The sequence below is a fragment of the Apodemus sylvaticus genome, chromosome 5 (assembly GCF_947179515.1).
Source record: "Apodemus sylvaticus chromosome 5, mApoSyl1.1, whole genome shotgun sequence".
NCBI classification, from domain to species: domain Eukaryota; kingdom Metazoa; phylum Chordata; class Mammalia; order Rodentia; family Muridae; genus Apodemus; species Apodemus sylvaticus.
In genome coordinates, this window is record NC_067476.1 from 144290937 (window position 1) to 144317218 (window position 26282).

The 26282-nt window shown below is 47.3% G+C and overlaps 1 protein-coding gene across 3 annotated transcripts in view; it reads left to right on the forward strand.

Moving 5' to 3' along the window:
* The window catches only part of Dhx35 (DEAH-box helicase 35), a 59597-nt gene that overhangs the window by 21144 nt on the left and 12171 nt on the right, over positions 1–26282 (forward strand). For 2 of the 3 annotated variants that reach the window (XM_052184167.1, XM_052184169.1), the window contains 11 exons: positions 1929–1988; positions 8198–8310; positions 9771–9867; positions 11364–11522; positions 13466–13676; positions 16625–16749; positions 18488–18542; positions 21988–22083; positions 23699–23793; positions 24331–24408; positions 25538–25667. In XM_052184167.1, the coding sequence (XP_052040127.1) occupies positions 1929–1988; positions 8198–8310; positions 9771–9867; positions 11364–11522; positions 13466–13676; positions 16625–16749; positions 18488–18542; positions 21988–22083; positions 23699–23793; positions 24331–24408; positions 25538–25667 (1219 nt within the window). The remainder of the gene's footprint in view (positions 1–1928; positions 1989–8197; positions 8311–9770; positions 9868–11363; positions 11523–13465; positions 13677–16624; positions 16750–18487; positions 18543–21987; positions 22084–23698; positions 23794–24330; positions 24409–25537; positions 25668–26282) is intronic. The other variant, XM_052184168.1, reaches the window with a different exon arrangement.

Genomic DNA, 26282 nt, shown 5'->3' on the forward strand with positions numbered 1-26282 from the left:
ATACGATGCTGTGTTTTTTCCGGTCTGTGTCTGTGTGTGTTTTGACACTGTAGGATTAGATGATATGTGCTAATTTGTATCTTGTACGTTTAATATTATATCAAGATCATTTCACCATGAAATAGTCTTTGAAGACATTATAATTATTATTTTAAAGATTTTTATATTTATGTTGAGAGTATGCTTGTGCCTGAGTATATGTCTGTGGACCACCTACATGCAGGTGCCTGCAGAGACCCGAAGAGGGTATCAGGTCCCGAAGAGCTGGAGTAACACATGGTTGTGAGTTGCCTGTGGGTGCTGGGAGCAGAAGCTCTGTAAGAGCAGCCAGTGCTCTTAACCTCTGAGCCACCTCCCAGCCCCTGACAGGGTTTCAGAGTCTGTGCAATGGCTGCTGGTGTCTACCACATCCTTCTTGTACTGCTAGGCATGCGTGTGCCTAGGTGGATGTCGGACTGTGGCAAAGAGCACCCTGTAATTAAATGTGCTACATTTCTATTTCTTTTCTCTTTTTAACTCTTAAATATTCAAAAAATATTTTAAACACACTCAGAGTGGAGGCATTTATAATGACCTTTTTATTTATTGTCTAGTTTTTGTCTGTTACCTCCACTCTCATTCTGACCCTTAACATTATTGCTTTTTTTGTTTTATTTTTTAATTTGTTGTTTTCTTTGGATAAATCCTCAATGACAAGAGCCTAAAAAGAAATGGTAGATTGAGATGACCAAGAACTGTGGCCTTGGGAAGACTGCCTGGGTACAGATTTTGACTGCCAGATATATGAATCTCCAAACCAGTGTCTGTGTGTCTGTGTGTATGTGTCTCTGTGTCTGTGTCTCTGTGTCTGTGTGCCTGTGTGCCTGTGTGAGTATAAACCTGTATTGTAACCATTAGCCACCTGTGTGAGTTTGGATTGGAATTGTTGAAATGAGGATAAAATGACACTTTGATCTTTGCATGGGCTCCTTGTAGCCACACATGGCTGATGGCTGCTGCCTGGAGAGGACAGCCTAGGAACTGCTCTTTGGGGAGGTCTGCTGGGCTTACGTAAGGCCGCACAGACCTTAGGATGACATCATATATATCATATACCTGTGTACCAACAAAAGGATGCCCCCCTGACTGTGTCTGTCCACAGTGAGGTGACAGGAAGGTGGGCTAGGTTTGAGATGCTTGCCCACCACCTCCTCAGCCTTGCATCTCTGTGTAGTGTGCACGTGATTAGCTCTGCATGTCTCCTGAAGTGGCACACAGCTAGGACTTTATAAACTGCGTGTGTTGTGATCTTTTCCCATTACCTTCTGCCTGAGGACTTTTCTCACTAGCTATCCCTACCAAGGACAGAGAAGTAAGAGACTGGCTCTGCCCAGGCTCCCCAGCATTGAGCATCTGCACACAGCTGCTCTGGGTGTGGTGGATGTGCTGTGCCCGGGGACCACATTTCTTTGAATAGATTGCTATCTTGGTGCTGTTATTTATGGATCTGAATTTACCTTCTCATATTTCTGAGTGTGAATACATGTGAGAAAAAGTGTTTATTTTTAATAATTTCAAATTCAGCCCTTAAATTTAGGGTTAGAGTTAGGCAGTAGTTAGAATTAAAGTTTTAAATTCTCTTTGTATTTTGTACAACATTTTTGCTGGGTTGTAATTTAGCAAGCTCTGACATTTTGAATTCAGGAAGAATTGTCTACATCACATTGACTCTTGACATCATCAGTTGTAGCATCCCTGTTTCATGAAGGAGACTCCTTTTTGCCGTAAGACAGGGTTTCTGTCTAGCTGTTTCTGGCTGGTCTTGAACTCGTGACCCTCCTGCCTCCTGCCTGGTGGAATTTTCAGGCCTTGTCACCATGCATGTCTAGGATTGTAGGGTTGTACATTGTCCTGCCGTCACCATTATTTCTTGGTGCCTTCTTTTTCAGATTCAGAAAAAGCGAGGGGATCTTCGTTTGATTGTGGCCTCAGCCACTCTGGACGCAGAGGTAAGGGCATCTCTCTTCTTCTGCCTAAACACTGGAGAATTGTCAAATATATCCTTGTGCGTGTACTTCTGGCCAAAGCATGTCTTCGGCAGAACGACCTGCCTCTTTTGGGGCCATGTGCTGCTCTAGATGTCACATGATGCTCCTTCTCAACTGTGAGTGGACATCAAATGTAAGTAACCCAGGGAGGTGGTGATCACCAGCTTGTCTCTGCTGTCCTCCTGACACAGGCAGCATCTTTTTAATTACTTGTCAGTGTGAAGCTATAGTTCTTGAAAATTTATGAAAATTACACACTTATTTTAATTTTTTGGTGTAATTGAAGTTTCTCCTCTAACATGTAGTAATTTCCATGGTAAGTGTTTCTTTTTAAATTGTTTTTACTTTTTGTATGTGTGGTAGGGGGCACACAAGCCATGGGGAGGTCAGCAGACTCTTGGAGGAGTCAGGTCTATCCTCCTTCCACGTGAGTTCCCGGGATGAAGGGCCTCAGGCTTAGCAGTCGGCATCTTTACCAGCTGAGCCATCTCTTTGTCCCTATGTTTTTATATGGCTGACTTATTCTCGATGACTAATATTTTATTTAAAAATATTTGTTAAATTCATCTTATTTTTTTGGTCACTTCCTGTTTATATATTCTAAATGGTAAGCCTCCTGCTAGCTGCAGCAGGGAAGGAGGCGCATAAATAGATATTTAGTATGTTGAGGTGCTGAGGTAACCTAGAAGGCTGCTCTTAACTCTAGCCAGCTGAGAGTGTCAAGAACTTGTCACCAAAGAGATGGCATTTTAGCAGGGTTTGAAATAAAATGACCCTTTCTTCATGGGCAAAGGGTGAGCCGAGCTCCCGGACCATGTGGGAGCCATAGGGAACCATGAGTTCTACAAGTTACCAGAACTCTTTCTGCCAGGCCCCACAGGGGTGCTCCATCCCCAGGGGTGTTCCATCCCCAGAGGTGCTCCATCCCCAGAGGTGCTCCATCCCCAGAGGTGCTCCATCCCCAGGGGTGCTCCATCCCCAGGGCTACTCCATTCCCAGGGGTGCTCCATCCCCAGGGGTGTTCCATCCCCAGGGGCGCTCCATGCCCAGGGGTGTTCCATGCCCAGGGGTGCTCCATGCCCACGGGTACTCCATGCCCAGGGGCACTCCATGCCCAGGGGTGCTCCATGCCCACGGGTACTCCATGCCCAGGGGTACTCCATGCCCACGGGTACTCCATGCCCAGGGGTGTTCCATGCCCAGGGGTGCTCCATGCCCACGGGTACTCCATGCCCTTGGGTACTCCATGCCCAGGGGTACTCCATGCCCACGGGTACTCCATGCCCACGGGTACTCCATGCCCAGGGGTACTCCATGCCCACGGGTACTCCATGCCCACGGGTACTCCATGCCCAGGGGTGCTCCATCCTCAGCTGCTGCTCTGACTTCATCTCCTTCCACTCTGCCTAGTGTTCTCTGTTATCAGCTTTACCGATCCCCTTCTATTCTGAGAAAACCAAGCTTCTCCTTGGGGTGAGGTAGGGTTTTCTCCCAGTGTATTTTTCTTTCAGACCTGCCTATGGCTCTTCCAGCATTTTACTCTGGTCCTAGAGAACCTTCCTTCTCAGCGAGGCTTCCTTTCCTCACCCTGCTGCTTCTTGACCTCTTGCACAGCTTTGAATATGTTTCAGACACACCAATTTCCAGTGCATGTTTAGGAGTTGCTTGAGTCCTTGAAGACTGGGACTCTGTCTTATTCATGATGGTATCCTGTGGCCTTACAGTGCAGGAGGTAGGGCAGTGACTTGCCCATATCTGGGGCTCAGGAAGCTCTTTCTTGTGTTATGTAGAGACCCAGGAGTAGTTATGGAGATGCCAGTCAGGAGGCCAGCTCTCTCTGCCAGGGGAGATGTGGCGAGGGCCTGGCCCTGGCTTGCTCTTTTGTCTCCTGTGGGTGGAAGAGTGCAGACTTGGTGAGAGGTTCCTCCCATGTGCCGGGCTGGCCTGCCGGCTGCCCACAGGCTGTGGCGGCTCCTGGCTTCCGGCTGCCCACAGTCATCTCCGCGCATTGCCCCATGATAGAGCTGTCATCTCTATCACCATGATGTATGCTGGAATGTTCTCCAGAGGGGTTTTAATTTTGTTTCTGATGCTGATGACATTCTGGCAAAAAACAACCTAGGAACAAAAGCGTTTATTTTAGTTCTCAGAAATCAATGCATACATGTGTTGTGGAAAATATTAAAAAAGAACCGCCACTTGACTTTAGCTCACCTTTTCCTGCTCCTCTTAGACATTTCCTTATATAGAAAGAAGTTTGCGCTTCTATGCATAGCTGTTTTGCCTGCATGTATGTCTGTCTGTGCACCATGTGTGCTCAGTGCCCATGAAGCCAGGAGAGAGTGCGGGTCTCCCTGGGGCTGGAGTTACAGTTAGCCGTGAGCTGCCGCGTGGGTGCTGATGTCGAGCCCTGGTTCTCTTAACCCACTTAAGCCAGCTCTGCAGCCATACACTTTCCATTGCGATACAGTAGAATAGTGCTGCCCGGGGTGGGCCCGAGTCTTCCTTCTCACAGCCTTACTGTGATCAAGACTGTCCTCCCCTGCTGCAGACTCTCCCAGGGAGAGTGCGGCGAGACCACCATGGCAGGAGCAGCGCCTCGTCTCCTCCGCTCCTGTTCTCTGCTCCAGTTGCACAGATCCTGTTGTCTTTTCACTTCCATCTTTCTCTCTTAAATTACAAACAGTGTTTTTCTAAACAGGTTTAGTTTTGGTGAAAGTATAATGCCCCTCCCCCACTGGGCTCACTGCTAATGGACAAGGATGAACTGTTTATTGCTGTCTTTCTTGTCTTTTTTTTAAATTTTATTTTTAAGATAATATAGTTACAATGTTTTCCCTTCCCTTTTCTTTTTCTTAACTCCCATATACCATCCTTGGTCTCTTTCAAGTTCATAACCTTTCTTTTCATTTATTGTTGATTATATGCATCTCTGTATATACACATATATTCCTAAATGCAACCTGCCTGTCTGTACGTCTCTTGTATGTGTTTTCAGGGCTGAGCCTTTGGTATTAAAAAAGAACTAAAAGTGGCAAGTGTACTTTTCTCAGAAGAAGAAACAGAAGACTGTTTTCATCCCCTCTCAGCGTTCCTTACTTCTCTATAGTTCCTTGTGTAGGGTTGAGGACTCATGGGCTTTCCCTGTCCACGTTACATGCCTGTTGTTGTCCCCGGACAGCTCATGATTTGGCAGGCATGTTGGTGAGACTATGGATATAGCTTCTGACATTAGTAGGAGACACAGTCTCGCAGAAAACTCCCTGACCCTCTCCCTCTTCTACACCGCTCTCTGAGCCTCATGTTTGAAGTGTCTTTTACTGGGATGTAGAGACTGGAGAACATTGTCTCATTCATCTGTAGTAGTGGATGTGGATGATCTCCTGACACCTTTTGTGAATTGGAAGGCAGAGCCTAGATTTGTCATTCCTTGGCGTGTTTTGATGCAGGCCTTGCTGGTACATTAGCAGTTCTCACCTGGGCTCAGGCTGAGCTCTAGGCCATTTGGCCCACTCTCCCTTCCTTGACTGGATATCCAGTGCCTACTTCTGAGGGAAATGTTGAAGAGAGACAGCGGGATATGGGATCTCCTGGCTTAGGGTGTGGGGTGGGTAGATGCGGGTCCATGTGCGTGTGGTATCTGCAGCCTTAAGTGAGAGGAAGAGGCTGTGAGTGGACTGAAGGGGTCTGGAGTGAGCAGGGGCAGGATGTGGTTTATTTAGCTTTTGTATATGGAAGCCCAAGGGTGTCCTGGATCCATCTTCTCACCCAAGTTGCTGTATCTGAAGGTGACAAACTTAATGCCAAACTGTCTAGATGTGTAATGCTGCTGACAGGCCACCTGCTCTGGTGGACGGCCCAGCCTGAAGATGAGAGGTCAGTGTCCACAGCAGGGGAGTGCCAGAGAGGCTGGAGGCTGCTCAGACGGTTGGTTTAGCCGCCCTGTTTGTAGAAGGTTGGTTAGATGAGCAGTTACATACACAGCAGGTGTGACTGCAAAGTGTCACTTCACCCTCTGTCACATTCTTCTCCTTGAGCCTGCCTACTCCACGGAAGCTAGGTTTGCAGACAGTTCCCACTGTTGTGTTGTTTGGTCGGATGTCTGATTACTTGTAGAGAGATTCCTTTCCTCTTCCATCAGTCCTGGCAAAGGATCCTGAGTCCTCTGGGTCAGGTCCTCACTGGACCAGTTTGCAGGTTGCAGTCTTGTTGGCATGGGTAGGATTTGGACAGGGCATGCACATGGCTGCTTAGCGCTCTCTCCTGTGGACCAGGTGGGAGGGGCCCCCAGGACAGGAAGCTGGAACGGCTGACGGGTGGCACTGCAGGTCCGAATCATTCCCATTTTGTTTCACAGACTGTGTCCCTTCCTCTCAGTCTTCTTGTTCCATTCTTACCTGGTGTTCATGTCATTGTGACCCTAGCGCCTGAAGCTGACTCAGATTCTTCCAGGTGAGGGGCTGGTGTCACTTCCTGGCTCCTTGATTCTGCCTCAGGCCATACACTCTTGAGAAATGGTTACTGGCCTTTTCAGAATAAAATATTGCGGTTTATTTTATGTGTATGTTTTTTTCTGCATATATATCTTTGTATATCACTTGCAGAAAAATGGCATCAGATCCCCTGTCACTGGGGTCAGAGAGTTGTGAGCCACCATGTGGATGCTGGGAATTAAACCTGGGTCCTCTGCAAGAGCAGCCCGAGCTCTTAACCACTGAGCTGTATCTATCTCTCCAGCCTGAGTTTTTGGCTTTTATCTGTATATTCCAAATGAAGATAAAGGATAAAAACCTTAGGAATCTCGACTTTGTGTCTCAGTGCATCCAGAGTGTTCTTCAAAGGGTAGCTCCTGGTCCCTCCTCCTCAGCTCTTCAGCTGCTGGGGCCCAGCGGTCCACTCCACCCGGGAAAGCTGCTGCTGTGGTCTCCTCCCTCACAGTTCCACATGGCCGGTGGTAGCTATGCTCATCACGCTCTTCTTAAAGCCCTCTTCCTTCAGCTCTGGCCCCTGCTGTCCTGCTCCTCCTCCTCCTCACTCAGCTCCTCCTGGGGATCTTGGATCTCCACTCTTTGTCTTTAAGGCTGTACTCTCCTTTCATGGCCCCTGGCTCAGCTGACACTGGGTGTTGGTGACAGTCTTGACTGTGTTTCTTGTGTTCTGTCTCTGAGCTGTCTGCAGTGTTTAAATCTGGCTCTGGCTGGATCCTCCAGTTCTGTCCCAGTCTTTCACAGTCATATTAAATCAGGCCCAGGGTCTTTGTTGCTGAGGACATTGCTTTACTGATTAAGAAGTGGTTCTGTCCTGTTCTCTTTCTACATTCATGTGCCTGTGTTTGGAGAAGACACTGTTTATGCTATCAGACGGCTTGGCATCCATTGGAAAGTTACAGTAAATATATATCAGAGACACACCTAGTGTGCAAGAAGGAAACCTTTGTGAACTGATAACCTTGTGTGATTAGATATGTGCTTTCTAGATTAGCTACCCCCAGCCTGACTTAACCTGTACCAGACTTGAGCCACACCTAATTTTCAGCTAAATAAACTACAGAAGATGGGGATAAAGTAATACCAAAGCTACACATTAGCTGAGGGTCATTTATAATCAAACCTTTAGAATCTGTCATTGAAATTTCCTCTGCAATTTCAATAAGAGAAAAATAAATTTAGTTGGGTGTGGTGATGCATGCATTCTGGAGGCAGAGGCAGGAGGATGCTGAGTTTAGGTGCAGCCTGGGCTACGTAGAGTTTCTGGTCTGCTTGAGCTGAGAATCAAGGACCCTGTCTTCAACAAACAAGCTGGTCCCTGTGGGGAGATGACTTGGTGGAGCCATTAAAAAAAAGAATTTTGTGAATGTAGAAAATCATTTTGTGTGATGTGATTGTGCACACCTGTAATCCCAGCACTTAAGAAGTAGAGGCAGGAAGATCGGGGGTGCAGGGCTAGCCTCAGATAATTAGTAAGTTAGAGCCTAGCCGGGCCACATTAGAGCCTGTGTCTAAAATAAAATGAATTGTTCTGGAGTGTGTAATCTTGTGTGTCTGATTCCTGTGGTCCCACTTACCTCTGCCAGTTTTATAGTTTCTTTCTTTCTATGGATTACTGTGAACCATCCTCTTTTCTTTTTTCTTTTTTATAGTTAATGTGAATATTTATATATTTATTTTCAGAAATTTCGAGATTTCTTTAACCAGAATGAGACCAGTGACCCAGCCAGAGATACCTCTGTGACACTCACAGTGGAAGGACGGACATTTCCAGTGGATATCTTTTACCTACAAAGGTTTGATAATATTTGATTCTTGGTTATGGTGATTTGGGACCTCCCCTGAATGCAGGATAATAGGGAGCATCATCTGCCTCCATCATGGAGGCCAATGAGGAGGGTACATTGCAGTTCCTGTTACGGGTGAATTCTGGAAGCTGGGTCAGCATCACTGCTGAATTACGAGTTTGATATTCCTGTTCAAGTTTACATGCATCTGTGGCCATCCGTTCAGGCGGAGAGTCAGACAGGAGGCTGAGGGGACGTAGTGTGGCCGTTTCTGAACTGGGGGTTTCTAGAGCACCATCAGTAAGGGAAGCAGTGCTCAGTCTTTCTGCTCCTTATATATCCTTAACAAGAAGACCTAGCTCACACTTTTGGGAGGAGTCCCCTTGAATAAGAAAGGGGCCATTCTAATTTGTTGTATCTAGTTCCTGGGCCTAGTTTAGCTCCTGATAATCTAGAGCTGTAAACTTCATCTTTGGGTCCTTCTAGCTGGAGGGACTGCCTTTTCCATTCACTGAGCCCACAGGTGCTGGCTGGGAAGATGATGTGTGTGCTCTGATGACTAGTTTCTCTTCAACTTGACACAAGCTAGAGTGGTCTGAGAGGAGGAAGCCTCAATTGAGAAAAGGCCCCCTAAGTGTGGGCTTTAGCCCAGCCTATAATGCATTTTTTTAATTGGTGATTGATGGGGAAGGGCGTAGGCCTTCGAGGGTGGTCCTGGGCTCTAAGAAAGCAGGCTGAGCAAGCCATTAGGAGCAAGTCAGTAAGCAGCACTTCTGACTCCGGGTTCCTGCCTGTTTGAATTTCTCTTCTGACTTCCGTCAGTGATGAATTGTGTCTTGGGATCTATAAGCCTTTCCCAACTTGTTTTTTGTCATGGTGTTTCATCACAGCAGCAGAAAGGCTAACTTGGACAGGGGGCTTCTGCTCTGAAGCTGATGCCCTTGGTTTTCTGTGCCTTGGCATCTTTGCATTCTGAAGGTAAATAATTTATATACACTTCCCACCAGCCTCTTGCTGCTTAACTCTCTCCTGCCGAGGCGATGGCCACATGTGCCTGTAAATTTGCACAGAAGTGTCAAGACTGAATCCAGCAATGATGCAGGTCCAGCTTCCAGAACATTCTATCTTTCAGAACGTTCTTTATTTCTTAGGAAATATAGCCCAAACCCATTGTTTACATGTAATTATGTACAGAAGTGCTACATTTAATGTTGTTCTTTTCTTGTGCTGGGGATTGAACCTGGGACCTTACCGTAGTGCTGTATCATTGAGATACACCCTCAGTTATTGGTTGCTGCCCTTGAAAATAAAGGAGTGCCATTTTTATTTTAGTTCTCTATATGTTAATTACCTGCTGGGCTGGCCCAGATTCACTCTGATGAGGTTTGGCTGCCAGGTTATTAGGATAATTGATCTGTGATTAATGAGCATGTTCCAGAGATGATCTTTTCCTCATACATTTTTCCCAGCCCTGTTCCAGATTATATCAAGGCAACTGTGGACACTGTGGTAAAAATTCATCAGACAGAGGGAGATGGAGACATACTCGCCTTTCTCACTGGCCAGGTAACTCCACCCAGCCCCTCTGCATAGACATGCTAAGACAGCACAGAGTTAGCATAAAGCCTTGTTCTTAGCCATTTGTTTCTTTTCATTTTTTTTTTCTTTTTAAATGTGTATATGTGTTTTGTCTTCGTGCTTGGTCCCTGAGGAGGCCAGAAAATGGTGTCAGGTCTCTTGGTATTGGAGTTAATGAATGATTTTGAGCTGCCTTGTGGATACTGGGAATTGAACCCAGATCCTCTGGAAGAGCAGCTAGCTCCTTGTGTCATGTCAAACTGTATTTTGTAGTTGGTAAATTGCATAAAAGAAAAAAATGATTGCTTTGATGCCATCTAGTTGTCTATTGGTCCTCTACCATCTAGATTGTGAGGGGTCATTAGCTCATCCCTATTCTGTCTGTAGAGGGTTAATTGAAATTTTTAATTTAAAATTTATTTTATGTGTGTGAGCCTTTGTGTATGTGTATGTACCATGTGGGTGCAGTGGAGGCCAGAAAAGGGTGTCAGATCTATTAGTTACATATGATTCTGATCTGCCTGTGCTGGGAACTGAACACAGGTCCTCTGAAAAAGCAGCTAGTGCTTTTTACCTCTGAGCCGTCTCTCCTGCTCTGATATTTCACATGTATTAGCAGATTTCATAGGTTCTATGTCTGTGGGCTGCTTCATTTTCCATATTGGATGGTGCATTAGGCACATTGTGCTTCATGCATATTGCAATCTCATCCTGTGACCAAAAAGCCCTTTCCCAAGTGGCCTAAAGTTAGGAGTGGGCCCTTTGATTGTGACATCTTTCCAGCTTATTCTGCAGGTAGCCAGTGACTACGTGGCGGAAAAACAACTGAATAAACCAGAATACTGTCTTAAGGTTGTAATGCTGCTCGAACCACCTCTAGCAATCTTTTCCACTGCAGGACATTTCCCATAGTTAGTATCTCTCTTCAGGAAAGCGTTTATTGACTTCATAGGTAACAGCTTGCCCATATGAACAGAATGTTCAGCATGTCTGTGCACAGGGGATGCTGCTCATGCCCGTCCATAAAAGCTGGGTCAAAATAGTCATTTAAGGAGTTATGTGTACATGTTTGTCATCTATGTGCAGTGAGTGCAGGTGCCTGTGTGGAGGTCTGAAGAGGAGGTTGGATCCCTGGCGCTGGAGGTGTAGGCAGAGTAAGCTGCCTGACATGGGTGCTGGGAACTGAACTCCGGTCTCTGCAAGAGCAGCAGAGCCTCCTCACTACTGAGTTGTCTCTCCAGTCCCTCATTGCTGTTGTTCGTGGGAACCCTTCCATTAACTACGGGTGGTTTAGTTTTACTAATTAATTGTACAGTTACAGAGCTTTACTCCTTTGACACTGTCATCTGGTAGCATTTGATAAAGTGTCATCCTGAGTGGGACATGGCAGCCCATGAAGGTGACAACAGCTAAAGCCCCTGTCCCGGCATTCGTTCCTTCGGTGTGACAGCCTGGCCAGCTTTGCTTTCTGGTTCTGTGTTTAGGAAGAAGTAGAAACTGTTGTGTCGATGCTGATCGAGCAGGCTCGGGCACTGGCTCGCACCGGGATGAAGAAACACCTCCGGGTTCTCCCCATGTATGCAGGACTGCCTTCCTTTGAGCAGATGAAGGTGTTTGAAAGGGTGTCCCACAGCGTCAGGAAGGTGAGGCTCCTAGTGATCAGTGGTTCTTGCAGCCATTGGTAATCACATTGGCTCCCCTTTGTACTGCAGATTGTTGTCTCTGGTGTGTGTATGTATTAGTCCGTGTTCATGTATGTGTGTAAGTGTAGATGTATGCTGCAGTGCGCATGTGGAGGTTGGAGGAAAACCTTTTCGAGGCAGGCTGTTTGTGGCTGTGCCTGCAGGCTGGCTGGCCCACGAATGCCTCTTCTCTGCCTCCTCTCGCCGTGGAATTCTAGGATTAAAGACACGTGCTTCCCTGCCTGGCTCTATGTGGGTTCTGAAGATTCAGGGCACATACACAGCCAGCATTTCTACTGAGCCATCTCCCTAGACCCTGTTTTATTGAAGCGAACTTTGCTGAACAGGACCTTTCTTTCAAATCTTAGGTCCATGTTTCTATGCAATAGATCTAAAAGTAAAAGTAGAATAATGTGCTGTGAGACTTTCTGCACCTGCCCAGAAGGGCCACTCCGACAGTAATTATCAGAGCAGGTCACTTCTTGTAGCTTTTCTTTGTCTGCTGAATATTTTTCACAACACATTATTACCTTAGCCTCAGAGCCTGTCATGGTAGATTATGTTCAGTCAGAACTAGATAAAATTACTAATTGTGGTTCCTAAAGCATTTGTTAGGAGTATCAGTTTTAAATCAGGTAAATCTTTAGCCTTGAAATTATGTTGAAGGTGGGTGTGGCAGCGAGAAGCATTGGACGGGAGGAACCAGGTACCCGACCTCCGCCTCCCCTCCCTCTTAGCCTTTCCCCTAGATGAGGAATACATGACGGTGGCTCAGAGTGCAGTAGGTGAGGGGTGGCCTGGTCTGAGGACCCATTCCCAACTTAATGCCACTCGGTATGGAACAATCCAAATCTGCCCAGTCACACAGGAACTGCTGCAGGCCTGGCTTCCCCCTGTGGTGGCTGTGTGCTTGCCCTAAGTTATTTAGCTTCAGATTTCCTAGCTGTAAAACATTCATACTTAAACATTTTTCTTAAATTTATTTATGTGGGGTGGGGGCAGGGCACATATGTGTCATGTGCACACGTGGAGATCAGAGTCCATCTTTCTTTCTGTCATGTGGGTCTCAGGGATTGAAGTCAGATCTTCAGGCTTGGTGGCAGGTGTCCTTCCCCACTGAGCCATCTCACCGTCTCCGCAATAGCTTTAAGATACAAAAGTAGGAACATTTTCAAAAAAATCATTTTATAAAATGTGAAGTGCTTGAAAAACATTGTGTGCATCTTATATACAGGTCCCCATCTGCATTAAGCCTGGCAGGGGCAGCTGGCAGGTAGCCAGAGACTGGTGCACACTCGCTAGGACCTCCTTTGTCTCCAAGCTTCTTGTACAGTGGTAGTAGTTCCTTCCTCTGTGGCGCTTCTCTCTGGTTTGAAGGGTTGGCCAGTTCCTATGAGTAGGTCAGAATTTATGTTCATGTTTTAGTGATGATGTCTGGGCAGCCAGTGTGAAGGGGAAACTTTGTTACATAATATATATATTATATATATATATATAGAACTCTAATATATAACATGTAGCATATAATGACACAGCATATACTATTATGTATATCCCAGGTTGTATCTTTTCCTTGGCACCTGTTGCTCTTTGAAGTTATCTGCTCGGTAGAAAAGACATTAATGAACTTACCATTGGCTCAGTGTCAGGTTCTAATCTCTTTGTGTTTGGATCCCCCTCGACAACCATGGGGGAGGCAGTGGTCATACTATGTGCATGAGAAAGCAGTGCTCAGGAGCTTGGGGAAGCTGTGTATGGTTATAGAACTGGAACACTTCCAGCCAGTGTGCTAGTCTTAAGTTCCTTCCTGGCAGCATGATGTCTGAAATAGTCATATGTCTTTCGGATTTTTAAACTTACTTAAAGTGGAAAGAACCAACTAGTTTTCTTTCTCTTTTCGGTAGGTGGTCGTGGCCACCAATGTGGCGGAGACTTCCATCACAATCAGTGGCATTGTGTATGTGATTGACTGTGGCTTTATGAAGCTTCGAGCCTACAACCCCCGGACAGCTATTGAATGCTTGGTGGTGGTACCAGTGTCTCAGGCGTCAGCCAATCAACGGGCAGGACGTGGTGGGCGCAACCGCTCGGGAAAGTGTTACCGCCTTTATACAGGTTTGTATGGTGTTTCTTAACAACTTTAGATTTTCTTAGGGTAGCCTGGGCTTTGGATCCCAGAGCAGACATTTGTCCCTCATGGCAGAACTCACTTTCTAATCCAGCTCTCCCTCCCAGAGTCCCCACCACTTCCTTCCTTTGCTAGGACTCCCCAGCTGGCTCAGTGAACCACCCCCTGCCTGCCATCTCTGCTCTAACCTAATGTTGGGCCTTATGTCAGACCCCTGAGTACAGACTTGTGCAGCAAGCACTGTCTTTCTGTCTGCTTAATGTGCTGTGTTCTTGGACCCCTGAGCCCAGTAGCACCGCCCATCAGATCCCTGGGTGCCTTTGCTGAGTCCTCCTGAGACTCATTCACAGACAGCAAAGGGCTGGCTCAGTTCTGTATCACGACCATGCTAGCTTCTGAGGTCACAGGGTGAAATTCTGGTAGACAGTCCTGGCCTTCAACGAGCTTTCCTCTTGGCCTGCTGACGCTGGTAGGCACAGGTGTTCCAAAGCTGCTGTTTGTCTGTCTGTCTCTTTCACTGGGAGTGGTACTGAGACAGACACCACCCCCATGGTCTACCCTCATGGAGCACACCTTCCTGCCTTCCTAGTGTGCAGGGGGAATTTCCAGGTCATTAATTCCCTCCTGTGTCCAGTGCCCACTTACAGAGTCTTTTCATTCCTTGTTCACGCTGTTTCTCTTTGGCCCTAGGGATTAGTAGTGCTGGATGTAAGCGTGTGGGTAGACTTGAGACATGCAGGGGAACCTTTAATTCTTTGAGGAATTGCAGAGTTGTAGGTATAGTAATTGTGTGTTTAACTTTTTAAGGAATTATTTACTTTTGAGGCAGGATTTCTCTGTGGAGCCCAGGCTGGCCTTAGCCTCAGAGATCTCCTACTGTTGCTTCACAGGGTCTGGGATTTAAACATGTGCACCACCATTCTCAACAGTATTTGTAATTTGAGGTAATTTTATTTTATGTGTTTGCCTGTGTGAATGTCTGTGCACCACATGTGTGTGTGGTGCTGAGGAGGCCAGCAGAGGGTTACAGGTCCTAGACTAGGATTACAGGTGATTCCTACCTGGCCCGTGGGTGTTGGGAGCTGAGCCTGGCTCCTCTGCAGTGCTCTTAACCACTGAGCCACCTCTCCAGCTCCAACTCAAATGAGCTTTCAGAGTGGAAATGGGCACCAGCGTTTCATGTGTCGAGTTGTGTGACAGGGCATGGACTGAAGCTGGGCAAGTGGATTTGGGTGGAAGGGCCCGAGCCCTTAGTCGGAGGAGCTGCCTTAACATGGGTGTGGTTGGGAAGGGCCAGGGACAGTAAGCTATGCGTTAGTGCCCGCCCTTCGGGTTCCCAGCTGAGTTTACTGTGCAGCTGTCCCTTACTCAGTTTCCTTTTCCAGAACCTTCCAAGACGTTCCCTTAGCTCCTCTGCTCTCACCTTTACCTGATTCTCAGCCGTGTTCCATTCTTAGACGTGATCTGCTTCCCACTCTGCCAGTCATACCTCTGATGCCTTGGGCTTGTCTGTCTTTGCATCTTCTCGGGGGAGCCAGCCTCCCAGCGAATGACGTGTTTGTGCCTTGGCCAGTGGCATGCTTAGGGAATGTGGTTGTCCTGGTAACAGTCCTGTAACCACACAGATCCCCCTAATTCAGTCGGCAGCTCCTGTATAACTTTTCCCAGTTTCCTGCTCTCCTCTTGGGCCGCTTTTCTGGTCCTGATCCAGGTCCTTCCTACCTCTGAAGGTCCCCAGGGGCATTGCCTGTGGTTTTGTCCCTCTTGACCTATGCCCTGGGCTCTGGGGCCTTTGCAGCTTCCCTGTGTCATTACATCTTCGACGCTGAGCATTAACACCTGCTTCTTCAGCATCTTCTCAGCGGGGCCAGCCTCTCAGCTAATGACTTGTTTCTGCATGGTCAGTGGTGCCTGGGGAATGTGGTTGTCCTGGTAACAGTACAGTAACCACAATGTTCTTAAAGCTAAAGAACTTCTTTCCTGTTGTTGTTTGCCATCTAGAACCTTCCAGCTAGACCCATGCATTTGGCTATTTATGTTACACGGTCCAGAATATTGGCTGTTTGTTTTCTCAGGAAAACCTTTCTAAAGTTCTTACTGATAGTAGTGTTTCTCCAGGAGACTTTGGTGTAGCTAATTTTCCTCTCTTGTTAACTGAAGCCTCTGGTCTAAGTGGAGACCGAGTGATGCTTGTGTTTAAGGAGGGTGTGCATCTGCACAGCGCTGACTTCCGTGGGCGGGTTTGGTGTGTGCACTCCACAGGCCTTCTGAATAGACACAGCAAGGGACTTCAGAAAAGCCTTGCTTTCTCCCTGCCCTTTGATCTGGTTTTCATGAAGTCCTCTCCTGACTCTCTGTCCTTCCCCTCCTCCCCATCTCTGTGCCTTGGGGTACTTCTCCTGTTTGAGGTTACCTTTCGTTCCTGTGGGACATGCAAGTACAGGATTCTGGGTGTGACTCTGCATTTGGCTCCTTGATTAAAAAACTAGGTTTGTATGAATTTGCTCTTTGTGATTAGATCCTTCGTCAGATTCTAGAGTAGTTTGGTGATTTATTTTTCCACTCTTCTTTGCTTATTTTGCTGTTCTTGCTTCCCTGAAGCGCTCTGCCCTGCGCAGAATGAACAGCAGCCGGGCCTGAGAGTGACTACCCAAATGCTTGCTACTTTAGTTTTGTATTTCGCTGACAAAAGCATTTGAAAAGCAGCATTTGGAAGTAGGGAGCTGCTTCTGTAAGGGTATTGTTCAACTCTCTATACTTTTGCAGTAGAATGGTCCTTCCTAAATGTAAAAATAACTTTGTATCATAATGTTGTACATCTGGTCCTAGAATCCCAGCACACTTGTTCAAGGTAGAGAAGGTGGACTCTGCTGCTGTACAGGTGCATTCACACGTCACATTTGACCTGTTTCCGTTTTTGATTTCCTCTCCTTAGAGGAAGCCTTTGACCAGTTACCTCAGTCCACTGTCCCTGAGATGCAGCGCAGCAATTTGGCCCCAGTCATCCTGCAGCTGAAAGCCCTAGGGATCGACAATGTCCTCAGGTTCCACTTCATGTCTGTAAGTCCTGCTTCTGGCTGAGGGGCTCCCTCGGGTGTGGTGGAAGGACACTGGTCAGGCGTTCTGCCTTTCTTCCTCATGCAGCTAAAACACTGCATGTCTGCCACTTGGTCCTATCCAGGGTGTGGGCAAACTGGCATCCAGGTGAGCCAGAATTCTTCCTCTGTCACTCCTGTCCTTTCTCCTTGGGAAAGACAAGTCAGTGGGGAGCTACAGGCAGCTTGACCAGTGCTCGGAGAGACAAGGAAGGGGTGGAGTTAGGACGTAGTCTGTGACTGGGCCTGGCTGTAGAGTTCCAGGGCTAAGGGAGTTCGGGAGCGGTCCTGTGGCCCACGGTGTCTGTGATGATTTCCTAAGGCAAGCCGCAGGAGTGGAATCATTAATGTCTTCTGTAGGCTCCTGATGCATGGCTGCCTGGCTCTCCTAGGCTCCCCACAGCAGCATGCAAGGCCTGGCCTGGGTGCTCAGATGAGGTGCGGGTGAGTGGGGAAGGTGCTACGGCTGTTGCTCTTGCAGGTTTTTTTTTTTTTTTAAAGTTTATTGGTCACTTTATAGTTCATATAAAATTTTAAGCTGATCTATCTGCTAATATTTATTAGTAATTTCCATGAGTCTGCTGTTAAATAGTAAAGTACGACTTCAATCTAATGTCATGACTTTGGCAAACAGACATAGTTTTGTATATGTCATCTGCCCACTTATAGACAAGCTGACTTCTTTGTAGTCTGACAGTAGCACGGGATGATCCCCTGGACTTACCCCGGAGCTCCTGTGAGTGAGAGACCCAGAGCGGGACTGCATGCCCACAGGGGCCCATGACCTGCTCCTGCGGTTGGTGCTTTGCTGTGTGTTCCTTTCTCTCAGCGGAGCTCTGGATCTGTAAGCTCCCCACTGAGCCTGTGCCTGCCCTGCCTCTCCCAAGAACAAGGTGGCGGCAGCTGAGGGAAGTTTGGCTTAGCTGCGTGATTTTCAGTGATTCCTTGGCTCCTCTGAGGGTCGCCAATCAGGTGTAGATCCCACAGTGTAAAGTCTGTTTAGTCATCACCAAACCTCTCAAAGATTTGACTTTATTCTTTGGTAAACAACAACTAAAAGCAAGGACTTAGTTTAGCCTCTGGTCCTGCTCTCAAGTGCTCCGAAGCCTTCTTCAGATGTTCATCTGTGAAGTTGAGCTAAATTACTCAGATGCTTAAAGTGTGTTTGCTGCACTGCAGATTTGGAGGCAAGGCAGTTCAGTCTGGAAGGTGTGGGTCTTGTCAGCTGGCTAACTAGGAAGAGTCTCTCGAAGGATCCACTGACATCTGACACTGTGCTCAGTGAGGGCATGAGCGCACCCATCACAGCGCAGTGTGAGCCTGCTGCCCTTTGCGGTATTGGTGTGTCTGCGGCTTTAGTAATTCCAACATTCGATAGCTCGCCATTGGCAAGGCTGGGGCAACGAAGCTGGTCCTTCCTCTGCCTGTGCTGTGCTGTAGGGTCTGCAGCTCCAAGTACAGACTGAGGCAGCTTAGGGAAGTGAAGGGTAGTTTAAAGTAGGGGCCTATCCCTGCTGATGGAGGAGAGGAGGAGGTGTGGGGCTGTCCCTGCTGATGGAGGAGAGGAGGGGGGTGCACATTTCCAGGTACCAACAGCACCGAGACTGGGCGGCTAGAGTGTGATAGAGCGAGAGTGAGCCAGAGTGGTCACATGTTCCGCTCCTTGTCAGAGACACTAACTGGGCCTTTGATGTGTTTCACAGCCCCCGCCAGCACAGTCGATGGTTCAAGCCTTGGAGCTGCTCTATGCTCTCGGAGGTAAGCCCGGTTCTCTTGTGTTCACTTATATGATAATGGATAGCTGGACTTAAATTAGCATTCTTCCAGTCTTTAAGAATGGGATTAGACTTCTCCATGTGTATAATAAACTCTTTGGTGACATTTACAAATACAAATTAGACAAAAGTAGCTCATGGCGCATCTCAGGGTTTTACTGCTGTGAAGAGGCACCATGACCATGGCAACTCTTATAAAGGAAAGCATTCAATTGGGTCTGGCTTACAGTTCCGAGGTTTTGCCTGTTATCATCATGGTGGGAAGCATGGTAGCATGCAGGCAGACATGGTGCTGGCCAGACAGCTGAGAGTTCTGCATCTGGATCCATAGGCAGCAGGAAGAGCGTGAGAGCTCAAGCTCAAGCTTGAGCGTCTGAAACCTCAAAGTCCACCCACAGTGACACACTAGCGAGGCCACACCTACTCAGCAAGACCACACCTCCTAGTAGTGTCACTCTCTATAGGCCTATGGGGGCCATTTTCATTCACCACCACATGGCCAATATGATAATTTATAAAGCGTGGTGGACGCTATGGATGGCCATCATCAGGATTCTTCTCAGAGACACCCAGAGACTGGCCGGTCTCTATACACCCCAGTTCTTGTCCTCAGACCCCTTTCCCTCTTCCAGACCCACCCTGAAATCCCCTTTACTTCCTTCCTGAGTTCCCGTGGGAATTGGGCAGGTAGCAGCAGTCCTGTTCAGGCAAGGGCACTCTGTGCTGTGTAGGAAGCCCTGTTGGTTCATTTGAAAACACAGGATGTATCTTAAGAGAAAATGGCGTCAGCTCAGGAGGTACCATGTCTTTTAGGAGTGGAAGCCTCTCGGGGTGTTCTGTGAGTTTGTCAGTAAATTTTAGTGGAGGTTTTTCCCTGAGGTTTTGCCTTGAGTAATTTAAAAATAGCTTTATTGAGGCATACGTCATATACCATACAGTTTACTCTTTTCAGCTTTCTGTTCAAGGGCTTCTGTTTTCATAGGGTTGTGCTGTCCTTAGTATAATCCAATTTTAGAATATTTTTATCATTCTGAAAAGAAACATGTCTCTGTTAGTGCCCACTCTACATTCCTGTCCTCTTGGCCCCAGGCGATCACTAACCTGCTGACTCTGTCTTTGTCTAGTTGAGGTGTTGCTTAGAAATGGAATCCTAGGTTGTTTCTGGTGGATTGCTTCTTTCACCTAGCTCTTTCTAAGGTTACCCAGGGATCTCTTGTAGCAGAGGAACATATTTTCCTGCTGAGTAATATCCTAGCATATGGACATACTACATAGTGATTTGATTTTCTATTTGTTAGATGGTGGGTGTTGTAAACTGCTTCTTTTTTGCTAGTAATAATAATGCTGTGAACATCAGCACGTGGAGTTTGGTGGATATCCTCCTGCCCCACCCCCAACTTTATCTACACTTGATATGGTCTGTATTTTAAGCACAGCTAACCTAATGGATATGAGATGGTGTCTGGTAGTTTTGACTTGCATGTCTCTGATGACTTACGATATTGAAAACCTTTCTTGTTTGCAAGTCAGTTTGCAAGACTAGTTAGTGTCTCAAGTCTCTCTGTATCTATGGATGGAATTTCCTTCTAGGACTCCCTTCAGATCCCAGAAATCTAGGGATGCTTACTCGTGTACAATGGCATAGCATTGCACATAACCCACACACTTCCTATGCACTTTAAGCAATCTTTAGGTTTCTTATACTTATTACAATGTAAACACCGTGTCATTGGTTATTCGACTGTAGTGTTTAGGGAACCATGACACTAAAGAAACTGTGTGTAATTGTTCAGACAGTTGTTTTTCTCAAATATTTCACACAGTAATTGGTTGAATCTAAGGGTATGGAATCCATGAACACGGAGATCTACTGTCTAGTGCCAGCACTATGTCAGTTCAGCCCGCATGAGCATCTGCTCTTTACGCCTGAGTTGGAGTTCTTTGCACGCGCTGATTACAGATATGTGTGATCGTAAAGACGCTCTGGCCACTTGGAGGTGTCATGTGCAGGTCACAGTTGTGACCTTGTTGCTTTTTCTTCTGCCTCTTGTGCTTGTGTCTTCATGTCTAAGGACACACTGAGGTGGGGATGGAGTCCTAGTTCAGTGGGAGAGTGTGTGCTTGGTGTCTGAGACCTTGAGTGCAGCCCCTGCCAGCAAGCCAGACAAGCAAAGGGAAACAGCCTTGCTGACACCTTACATCTGACTCGCAGGCTTTATTCCAAGTTTTAGCTCTTGCACTTAAGTCTATGATTTGTTCTGGCGTGTGTGTGTGTGTGTGTGTGTGTGTGTGTATGTGTGTGTGTTTGTGTGTGGTGTAGGATGGGAGGGAAAAAGGGAGGGAGAGCATTTTCATTTATTATATGTACATTTCTTTTTCTTTTTTTTCTTTCTTTCTTTTTTTTTTTTTTTTTTTTTTTTTGGTTTTTTTGAGACAGGGTTTCTCTGTACAGCCCTGGCTGTCCTGGAACTCACTCTGTAGACCAGGCTGGCCTCGAACTCAGAAATCTACCTGCCCCTGTCTCCCAAGTGCTGGGATTAAAGCACCCAGTTTATATGTACATTTCTTTGTGAATCATCAGTTGTGACTGTACGATGAGAGAGGTCTTAAGCTTGGGACATAACATCAGCCTGTAGTGTGTGTCTCATTAGCATTTCATCCCCAGCTCTCAGCGTATGACAGGGCTGTGTGAACTGAGGAACAGGGAGTGTTGACTCCCTGTCATCTGTCCTCACTCATAGAAACGTTCTGGAGAGTGTTGGGGAGCCTGGGTTTAAGAAGACAATTGTGTTGGGACAGAAAGGACTTTTCTGGCATCCCAGGTTTTGGAGCACTTCTCGGTATCGTGGGGTTCTTGGTGGTTGGAAGAGAGGCCTGGGGAAAGGTTGAGGTGGTGGGGGAGTGCTGGAAAGATGGAGGAGTCTGCCTACTTGAAGGGGGAGAGTGTCAGGGTCAGAGTTCAGATTCTGGGTGTCCAGCCCTGTGATTGGTTGCTCATAGTTTGCAGGATGCTGGATTTTTGAGGCACTGTCTTTGGATATTTGTGGCCTGCCAGGCCCTAGCTATGGAGTAAGATCCAGAAGGTGAAAAGCAGGCCCATGTGGTGGGAGCTGAGGGGAGCAGTGAGTCATCTGCAGTGACAGCTGCTGCAGGAGGCAGGCAGACCCCACAGAGGGCGGTTTCTGTGGAGCGCTGTTGGGGAGAGGGGGCTGGGGAAGCGCAGGCCGCCGCCTGATTGAAGTCCTTGAATAGAGTTCCTTAAAAGCATCATTTAAGATGGGTTGAGCTCAGCGATTGCTTCCCCTTTTCCTGTGCGGCCCTCCTGTCAGGCTGCGCTTAGGAGCGGTCAGACATCTTTTCTTCTCCCAGCTCCTGCTCATCTGCAGCACAGAGGTGCAGCCTCCTGACTTCTTCTGTTCCTCTGGCAGGTCTGGACAAAGACTGTCGCCTCACTGAGCCGCTTGGCATGAGGATTGCAGAGTTTCCCCTGAACCCCATGTTTGCCAAGATGCTGCTGGAGTCAGGTGGGTGGAGCCTGACAGCTCCTTTTGACTTTATGTTGGTTTCTCTGAATTCTGTGCCTCCAGGGAGGTGAACAAACGTGGTTTAAAAGTGGCAGCAATGATGAAGTGCGTACTTTTGACTAATGATGAGATGTGTGTGTTTGTAAGATACAGTGTGATGTTTGATACTTGTATAGTGGAAAGCTGCAGTCAAGGTAATTAGCACGTCTAGTATGTTATGGACTTTGTTGTAGCAATTGGAACTATACACCATACTGTGGTTGCCATAGTGCTAGATCACTACAACTTACTCCTCCAGCCTGAAACTGTGTTCCTGAGGCAGCATCTTCCATCTTTATAGCTCAGCCTCCTACAGCCTCCTTTCTACTCTGTTCCCGTGTGTTACTAGACTGTCCAGTGTGTGCCTGTGCCTGCCCTAACACACTCCACCGCCATCCGTGTGGGCTCGGATGACAGGATTTACTTTTGTAAAGCTGTGTGATAGGTTACATCACGTGTGTCATGTCGTCTTTATCCATCCCTCTGCTGATGCACACGAGGCTGCTTCCACATTGTTGTTCTCTGCAGTGGACACCAGAGTGTGGGTCCCTTCCACGTAGCAACTGCAGGTCTTTGGGTGTACCCAGAGGCGAGGTTTCTGGATCATGTGGCCGCTCTATTCTAAGTTCCTGAGGACCATCCGTGTGTTTTCCAAAATGGCTGTGCTAGCTCTCACTGCCAAGACACTCATGTGCCACAGCGGCTGCATGGCGGCATTGTCAGGCAGTGTACAGGGTGCCAGTTTCTCTGCAGAGTTGTGAGCGTGTGAGTTAGGGCAAGGTCTGTTTCTTACTTACAAACATCTTGACAATACAGAATCTATTTCTCTTTCTGGGAAAGGTACTGTTCATATTTTATGTTTTTGTCTAACTGTTACATCAAGTGGTAGTTTGTGAACTTATGTTTCTGAGCCAGTGTGGGGAAGTTAGCAGTGAGGGGCTCGCCTTCCCTGAGAACAGATTCTAAGTGCAGTAAGCACAGAATCCCCTGTGTCTCAGGCAGGCAGGGGCTGTGGGGAGCCAATAGGAGTGCAGCTTGCTCTCTCTCTGCTGTCCTCTGTCCTTGGTGAGCTGAGCGGTTACAGAGTCTGTTCTCAAGAGGCAGCAGCAGCAGCAGCAGCGCAGGATGCTATCCGGGCCACCCTGAGCTGCAGGCTTCCTGGAGGAGAGCAGTACTTGGGGAGGCAGGCTACCCCACAGATGGGCTGGGAGTGGGAAGACAGCTGGAGGAACATAGCTCGACACGTCCTCCCCTTTCCCTCCTTTCCCTGGACTCCAGCTGTCGACATAGAGGACAGGGAGCAGGCATGCTGTTGATGTGTCTTTGGTGACAGGCCAGTGTGGCCTCATCCTGGCTGGCATCAAGAGCCCTCAGCCTTAGCACTGCAGGGAGGAATCCTCAGTTGAGACATGTGGGGTTAGCCATAGTACCATAAGTGCTTACATATGAGAGGCTTGAGAAAAAGAACTATAAAATACAACCTTATTTTATAGTAGACTACAAGGAACACATTGGGAAATGCCCTTCTCTCCTGTTGGTGCCTTGTCTGTTTGCAAACATACTTTTCATGTTCTAGGGAACTTCGGCTGTTCTCAGGAGGTCCTGAGTATCGCCGCCATGATGCAGATCCAGAATGTCTTTGTGTTCCCCTCAAACCAGAAGTCTCAGGCCGTAAGTCCAGCCTCTCTGAGCTCTTTATACTGTTTGCTTGTACATTCTTGTCAGAACTCTGTTAGAAACTCCTGCAGACAGTTATGTAAAAGAGTGTGAAAGTGTGAGTGTGTAAAAGAGTGAGAGTGTGTAAAAGTGTGAGTGAGAGTGTGTAAAAGAGCACTAGTGGAGTGGGTTTGCTCTGTCTCCTGGGAAGTATTTCACAAGCATACTTATGTATGTATATACCTCCCTGTACACTATGGAGTGAGCCTGTCACCCACACCCAAGTGTGATGTAGTTCTGAGGTTAAGTGTCTTTGTCGTATGTTTGTGTCTGTATTTCCTCAGCCCCAGGGAACAGGTGGCATTATTCAAGAACTTCTCCACAGAAAGAAGAATTCATGGGTGGGGTCTGAAGGGAGCTTAGGAGGTGGTGATCAGCATATGGCTGTAGGACGTGGGAGGTCACGCTATCAGCCCTCCTGCAGTATGCCATGTCCCTCAGCACAAGAGGGTCATGGAAGTCAACTTCTGAATGGAACTTTATTTTTCACAGACTCGAGTGCACCGGAAATTTGCTGTGGAAGAGGGTGACCATCTCACCATGCTCAATGTGTACGAAGCTTTTATCAAAGTAAGCACAGCCACACTCGGGACCCTCCACAAACACGCAGTCTGATGATCTAGGAGCAAGGTCAGAGGGCAGTTCACACACACATGGCCAAGAGACCCCTTGGCTTTCCAGTTGGGTAGATCATCACCCTCCCACTGGAGATTCCAGTCTCAAGTTGCTGGAGAGACTAAGGGATGTTTTCCTTCCTCATGTGGCTGACAGCCCAGCCTCCCAGGGCCCCACACTCACTGGGCTTGGAAGGAAGGGCTCATCTGATTGGGAAGTTCTGCTAGGTCTGACTGAGAACCACTGCTGTGTGGGCTGAGCCTTCAGAGTCATCTAGGTTCCCCGAGAACACGGTCAGTGAGGCTTGTGTGCTCTTCCTGGGCCCCACAGTAATTTAACACAGTTTAATAAGGAGATATGAAATAACAAGGCTTTGTTCAACCAGAGATTTGAGGATGATTAGTCAGTAAATGAGACACAGACTGAGTCAGTTAAAATCCAGGATCCAGGCACAGTGTGCTGTTACCAAGGCGAGCTTCACAGAGGGCAGGCCCATAGCTCTGCATTGTCCTGTGGACAGATCCTGGGTGAATTACATTTTAAAATGTCACCTAAACATTTAATTTAAAACATTTAATTAATAACACACTTAAAATTTTTATTTGAAAAACTTTCCTCCATGGCTTAAAATGTAATTTTAGAGGTACATTGCTCTGCAAAAATTTAAAACAAGACCTAATCATTGGACTCAAGAAAATAGAAAGTTAAGCATCATTGGTAGAAAATAATCCTAGTTTGAGTGCAGATCAGGACTTGAAAATGATTTCTGCACGTGTTGTATTGCTTTCCATAGTTTAGTACAATGAGAGAAAGAGTTAACAGGCTGGCCAAGAGCCACGGGGAGGCAGGTCTGACCTGCTGGGCTGGATTCAGATGGCCTCTGCTGGCCTCTCTGCTCTTACTGCTTGGGAGTGTGGAGAGTGGGGTCGTGGAGCAGCAGGCAGGTTGTTACCTTCTGCTCTAGAGATGGGGCCTGGGCAGCGCTCATCAATGGGGGAAGGGAAAGGAGTTGTGTTGAGGGTACTGCTGTGGCTGCGGCTGTGGCTGACACGGCAAATGTCTCCTCTGTGTGGCCTTTCTGCAGCACAACAAGAGCTCGCAGTGGTGTCAGGAGCATTTCCTGAATTACAAGGGTCTTGTCAGGGCTGCCACTGTGAGAGACCAGTTGAAAAAGCTCCTCGTCAAGTTCCAGGTGCCCAAGGTGTCCAGTGAAGGTGGGTGTGGCGGCCCCCGCCCGTGGCTCCCCTCTACCCCCAGTCTGCTCTGTCCAGTTGCATTCTCAAGTTCCTCCCCTGGGCTGCTAACAGGTCTTGTGCCTGCAGCCAGTGTCATATTCTGAGCTGCGTGCACCCATTCAGTGGTGAGTATGAGGCTGGTATCTTTCTGGATAGATCCATTTTTATTTCTGTGGGCTGTTATTCCTTTCTTCGAATTTCTAAAGTTCATGAAAATGCTTAAAAATTTTTAGCTTCCATATCATTGCACATACAACTAATATAATGATGGTTGTTGCAGAAAATTTATATTTTTCTGGGATAATGTCTCATGTCCCAGACTCAAACTTCTTATGTAGCTAAGGATGACCTAAACTTCTGGTCCTCCTGCTTCTGCAAGTGCTATTGTATGTGTGTGTGTGTCGCACAGAGTTGGGTACTAAACTCAGGTCCTGAACCATCTTGCCAGCCCTGAAAAATACTTTTAAGTGGATGGTATTCATAGGTTTTACATGAAAGTTACATTTTCTTCTCAGATGCAAGTGTTATTAAAGCAGTCACTGCCACATCTTTAGCTGAGGTATTCACCAACAGTAAGGTGAACAGTGGTGTGCT